At 47.2% G+C, this 6419-nt stretch overlaps 1 protein-coding gene across 1 annotated transcript; it reads left to right on the forward strand.

The window, feature by feature from the left end:
• Positions 1–1735: 1735 nt before the first annotated feature.
• On the forward strand, positions 1736–2167 carry LOC6597588. Its single transcript, XM_002022739.2, has one exon. The coding sequence runs from the start codon at positions 1781–1783 to the stop codon at positions 2165–2167; it is 387 nt and encodes a 128-aa protein (XP_002022775.1). The 5' UTR covers positions 1736–1780.
• The last annotated feature ends 4252 nt before the right edge of the window (positions 2168–6419 follow it).

Below are 6419 nucleotides of genomic sequence, written 5' to 3' on the forward strand. Positions count from 1 at the left end.
TTTTGGAACCCTACAGGAGCCTTGCGGATTTGATGATTTTTCGATCACTTGGGAGCAATCCACAGTGTACTTTTGTCTTAGTCTTTTGTTAGCCTTCTTTACGGAGCGATAATCGAAGCCTTTAAAGTATTCCATTTTAAGATGAGACTGTTGTCCGGAGATACATATCTTCGACCAAGCCTGCCATATGTCGGGGTGCTTCTGCTTGGCCATTTGGACACAGACCAACTGGATGAAGGATGTAGGTATGACCCACATTGGAGAAGAACCAAGAAAGAATAGTCAATGGAAAAGATGAATAGGGGGAAATAAAAACATGAGGACAAGCATGATGCAGGCGGGAAGGCTATGTCGGTAATGTATGCACCTGCGAAGCACGTACGTAAGGCCGTTCGAGAGCACCCGATTTAAAAAAAGATCCAAAGCCGAAGCCTTGGGATCTAAGTTCGCTTGCGACATCTATATACTCTACGGTTAGTGGTAACACCCAGAAGAAAGCGTTTCCGAACACATAGAGCATATTCATATATTCTTATTCAGCATCAATAGCTGATTCGATATAGCTATGTCGGTCTGTCGGTATTGATGATCGCCTTTCAGAGACTGTATGACCTAGAGCAACCCAAGTTTTTGTTCAGATCTTTAGGAACGAGTTCAGGATGTTTTATTTTCCTCAGACTTTGTTTCTTCATCGGAAAAGATAGAAATTGTTTATACATGGGAAGAAATGTACTAGTATAGGCCCCCTGCGAGCCCCCATTCACAATGTGGCTCTTGAGAGCAGTGAGGGGTGCCGTGGATAGCATACCCTATCCTATGGCGGCGTGAGGCCATTAACAGTCATCGGGAATCGTTGAAATCGTTAATGTCAATTTGTATTTTAAGACTTTTCTAAGTCCAGTTTTTATCTGCGTGCCATCCATGGCTCAAAATCCCATTAGCTTCTATGGAACACGAAAACAGGACGAAATGGCCTTCGAAGTAAATCGAAGAGCAGCAGAGGTGATTTTTCAACAGAGACACCTGACGTCGAAGCAGATCTAGCGCCAGTTTGATTTTTACACGAAATGTTGCCTGGAAAGGTTCAAATGTATAGTACATGGATGATACATAAATAAATACTGTGGCTCCCATTTTTACTTGGCTTGTACCACCAAAACTACTTTGTGAAGTAGATGGCGCTAAGCAGAAAGATGAGGACTAGATGACGCCACCCTGTCCGTTTTGCCTAGAAAACCTTTATTTTCTCCCGATGCAAATGAATGAATTTAAACATTCTTCAGACAGTTTTATTTGGGATATAAAGTAACGACTGTGGGATCAGGTCGACAAAAACGTATTACGCAATAATAAAAACTGTCACATATTCTGTCATGAGGGATCGGGGATTGGGATCTGGTTGCAGGTAACGACTGGCTTATACCCAACGCCATTATCAATGGATGGAAATTCCTGGGGATTTCCATTCGTGCTCGCCATTCATGAAGGAGCGCGTGGGTCTTGTTTGCACACGTGTTATCAATTACCTTCAGACCGACCCCGATCTCGATCCTCGACCTAGAGCCTAGGTAATATCCGGGATCAGGTAGCCATCGATCCGGGATTTTCCAACCATTTTGTGAATGAAACCCCCGAGGGTCGACGGGGACATATAAGGCGAACCCATGTGATCGACTGCACCAGAAGCCAAGAAAACGTCAAGCGATCGACAACTGTCATACCAAGAGCTGCTGCACCACCACCAATTGAGCGAAACGAAATTGAACGAAAACTTCCCGCCATGAAGACCACATCCAGGAACTGCATCTGCATTTGCATCATCTCTCTGCTTGCCCTCGCTGGTAGTGCGCTGGGCGCCGCCATTGCATCGTCATCCACACCACAGTCGTCGGAGCAGCGACGCCCGCTGCGGATAGCCCAGTGCCGGGAGCTCTGCTACCGCCAGTCACTGGCGGACCCAACCCCACCTGCCCTGTGCCGGGGCAGGCCCGACTGCTTCATGTGCCACGACTACTGCCGCGTCCTGGCCGTGGCCCAGATTAGCCTGGCCACCTCGATGTGTGCGGATCGGGTGTTCTGCAGCCAGGGATGTCGCGTGGCCTGCGCCTACCATCGCCTGCGCAGCTACCACCAGGAGGCGACTGCCAACACGGTGCTCAAGACATGAGAGGCAGTACCACTGCCCCTCCCATTTGTAAATAGTTGTGTATATATAGTCTACCATAAGGATCTATAGATCGTATTGTCAATAAAAAGAAAGTTAACTAAACGGAAAGTCACTCTGGGATCTGGTATCTGGGATCCTCCTTCCCAGCGATTGTTAAAGGGAATTGGCGGCTGTTGCTGTTTCTGTTTGCTGCCAGATGTTGCCCATCGGAGCAACTTGGGGCTGGGGCTTTATTAATCACCAGCGAGGACGAGGACGAGGATGTGGATGTGGATGATGAGGTTCGAAGTTGAAGCCTGCACGAAATAATTTAAAATTTGCAAATAAAGGAGAATGCAAAAAATTAAATTAAAAATGCTGCGCACATAGAAAAAGGGGCACAACAGGTGGTCACAAGAGGCACCGGATATTGGCTGCATGGCTGCGTCGTCGCTGTGGCTGTGGCAGCATATGGCATTATGCCTCAATCTTCGATGCCAGTGCATCGATAAGGCAATACGGCCTAACGGTCTTTCTCTCCACATCATCATCATCATCATCATCATCATCATCATCATAGTCATCATCGACAGCTCCCCACAATCCACAATCCTACATAACATAAATATTTGTGACTCTCTCAAATTGTTTGCCTTAACACATAATTACATAATTACATAAAAATGCAGCCCAAACCGATCTGAAAAGCCCATTCCATGCCACACCATACCTGCCCCATGCCCCATGCCCCCCTGCTGCTCTGGTGTCACATAAAGCAGCGGCGGGCGCATAAAAAGAGCCAACGATGATCATAAAAAAATCGATTTGAAGTCTATAAAAATCATATCATACAAATTTTTATATGCCATGCTCATTTTAAAATGTCACATCCACGAGCAGAGCGGAGCTGTGCTGAGCTGAGCTGAGCTGCTGGGGCATGCAACGAAGTCTGTGCCTGTGTGCCTGAGCTCCCAAAACAATATGGAGAAAAACCAGCTTAGAAAAAAACAGAGAAAATAAACGATATGTTGAATACCCTTCAGAGCAGGGTAAAGTATATCAGTAAAGTATATTTCAGAATGTGCTCTTCCGATTCTGGACAGGAGATCCTACATTTCACATCTTTCCTTTCCTAAACTACATTTAACGACTGCTATTTCCCTTAAGGATCATCCTCATCATCACAGTTCCTCGATCGATTTGCAATCCATTTCATTTCCTTTTGGAAAACCCAATCAACTTTGCCCTCAACCTATCCCCGCATCGTCGTAACTCAATCGTTGGGAAAGGGAATGCTGATGCCGCTGCTGCCGCTCGCATCGGACTCGAGACTTAACCGAAATGGAAAACTAAGCTGCGTTTTTTGAAAGCAAATTAAAAGCCACGACAAATGGCGCAAGAGGAATGACAAATAAATTTCCCATTGACCAACAGGTGCTGCTCCCAAGGGGTTCGGGCTGGGAGAGCTGCAAACACTTTACCATCTCTTTATCATCTGTTGTTCAGTACCGTTCCACTGTCTTTGGCTCTGGGTTTGGGTATGGGTCTTCGTCTGAAGCTTCTCCAGCGAATTGAAAACTTTTCTCGATGATGCAATAAATTCACAGATAAATGTTAATTTACGAGTGAGGAGAGCACACCAGCTGGGTGCCAGAGCGGTAGGAGAAGTAGGAGTAGGAGGAGGAGGAGGAGGAGGAGGAGCCCTCTCTGCTGGAGGATGGAGATGCGACAGGCTGTCTGGTAGGTTCTCTGGGATTCTCCCTTCCCCAGAGATTATGATTATTGAAATGTTTTTTTGTTTTTTATTTTGTGTGAGGTGTGTGGTGTGTGGTGTGTCTCTCGTCAAATGAAATGCGCGGCGGGCGTGCAAATCACGACCCAAGCAACATTCACATCCAAATCTGAATCCGAATATATGTACGTCTATATGGTGTTATGGGTACTCGGACAGGCTACAGGTACAGATACAGATACAGGGATACAGTAACACAAGGGCAGAGGCTACAGGGTACAGGGTACAGGTATGTATTAATTAATTATAAAGCACAAAGAGTCTAGAGACAGGCCGAAGAGACAGACACGATGGACACCTTCATAACATAACGTGCACGAAGGTGAGAAATCAATTTTCAGTATCTCGCTTTGTGTTTAATATTTTTCCAGTGAAATGCGCCGCCGAGCGACGATGATGAGCGGCCCGAGTTCTCGGCTTCTCAGCCTCTCAGCCTCTCAGCCTCCTGCCCCTGGGGCACCAACAGACACGCAGAGTCGACTCCAGTTTGAGGTTCACCTTCAGGTTTCGGGGACGGACTCTGTTTAGCTCTGTTCTGGGGCACGTAAATTAGGATAACAACGTGAAACATAATTATTACTTTGGACAGATATGGCAACGTCTGCTGCGCCTGCGCCTGCGCTTGTTCCTGGACATGGATCCCAGCTCCAGCCTCAACCTTCGAGCCCTGCCACCAGTGCCAGTGCCAGTGCCAGCACCAGTCCCAGTCCCAGTCCCAGTCCCAGTCCCAGTCCCAGTCCCAGTTCCAGTCCCAATCCTGCAAAGGCGACTCGCTTTGTGGCCCAAATAAATGTATTTAAGTTGGTTAACGCCTTCATTTTGGGGGGCTTGTGCTCGTCCGATCTTCTGCTCTTGGACAGGCCCCAAAGTAGGTGTAATAAAAAATATGAATTGTTGTTGTATTAAGATCCAACGGCAACACAACAAACAGCAAAACAGCAAAACAGCAGGCGAAAGATCATTCAGTGATTTTTATGGCCCAAAACGAAGTCAGAGTCCACACTCCAGAGGACTGAGCGCTATGGGAATTCGTGTGAAATGTGCTTCAGAGTATTGCTCTCCGTCTATGGCAAATACCCAATCGTAGGTCTGAGGTAATCGAATGGATTTGAATGAAAGAACAGGAAGTGATACTTGCACTATGCCACGTCTTGGTATGCCTAAGGATTCCCCATCCCCAACCGATTAACCATATAAAGTTGTTAGTAATGTGTGCCCATTTTTGGTGGTTAATTGGCATTTGATCTTTGGGGGCTCATCAACTAATTAACGCTCAACGACTTGCAGCACAATCCTCACCAGCTGCGCTTGCCCGGCCACCCGCTGATGGCTCAGTGGTTCATTGCTGGTCCAGTGTCCCAGTATCCAGGTAAGGAAATGCCACAAAATTGAAAATGCAAAACGAAATTGGCAAGCGAGTCAGAGACAGAGACAGAGATGGAGATGGAGAGGCCAGAGGCAGAGCTAGCTGTGGCAGTGGCAGTGGCAGTGGCAGTGGCAGGGGGTGGAAGCGGATACGTGGGCCATGGCCGTGCGTAATGAAGACGTTAAGCTCGGAGCTGGAGCTCAAGATGCAGCCAAGGATGGGGGAACTAAAAGCTGAGAGCTGCCAGGCATACGTCCCAGTTAAAGTCATCGTTCGTCCATCCCCATCCCCATCCCCAAACCCAAACCCAAGTCCATAACCATACCCATACCCTCTATAGCCATTCCCATTCCTATTCCCAATCTCCTGCCTTGCGCTGCGTAACTCTTTTGAGGCTCGTTTCGGTTCCACTTGCATGTTAACTGAAAATTCGTATGAAGGCGAGAAATTAATGAATCATTCACACCTGCATGACGGATTGTCTGCATTACTCTCCGACTCTCTACCGTACCTTCCCTGTTTTCGGCTCCATTTTGTACGACTGTACGAGCAGTGCCTTGCACCCTGACACCGGCTCTGAAGCGCGAACGGGGGGCGCGGCTTACCTGACGCTTCTGCCGAAGGAGTTGCCTTCTAATTTATTTGCCTGATGTGTGTATTACATTTGTGAGTCGGCCTCCGTCTCCATCTCTGCGTCTGCGTCTGTGTCTGTGTCTCTGTTCCTGTTTCTGTTCCTGTTTCTGTTTCTGGCCCTGTCGCTGTCTTTGCTCTCTGACTGCATTTTCAAAATTGCCTCTTGGCCATCCAGGCCGAGGTCGAGACTCCAGCTTTGAGTCCAGAGTAGACCTGGACCGGGACCTGGACCTGGACCTGGGACTGATGCTGATGATGCGCTCAGTGATACAGTTGCACGGTGCACCGTGGGTTTCAATGATAAGAAAATCAATTTCTAACAAGAACATATGTATCTGGACTTACATAGATAACATATAACTAGGGAGTGTGTTCGCTTGTATATGAATATACTATACTAAATGCATCAAAAGCAGCATTTCGATAAATAATCGAACAGCCAACTTATCGAACAACGTCTATGTCTGAAGTTTAACCGATAA

This window comes from Drosophila persimilis, unplaced genomic scaffold (genome assembly GCF_003286085.1).
Source record: "Drosophila persimilis strain 14011-0111.01,24,50 unplaced genomic scaffold, DperRS2 tig00000804-arrow-arrow-pilon, whole genome shotgun sequence".
NCBI lineage: Eukaryota > Metazoa > Arthropoda > Insecta > Diptera > Drosophilidae > Drosophila > Drosophila persimilis.

Bases quoted from the DNA above. Each gene is read 5' to 3' on its own strand.
- LOC6597588 (XM_002022739.2), top strand. From the start codon at position 1,781: ATGAAGACCACATCCAGGAACTGCATCTGCATTTGCATCATCTCTCTG.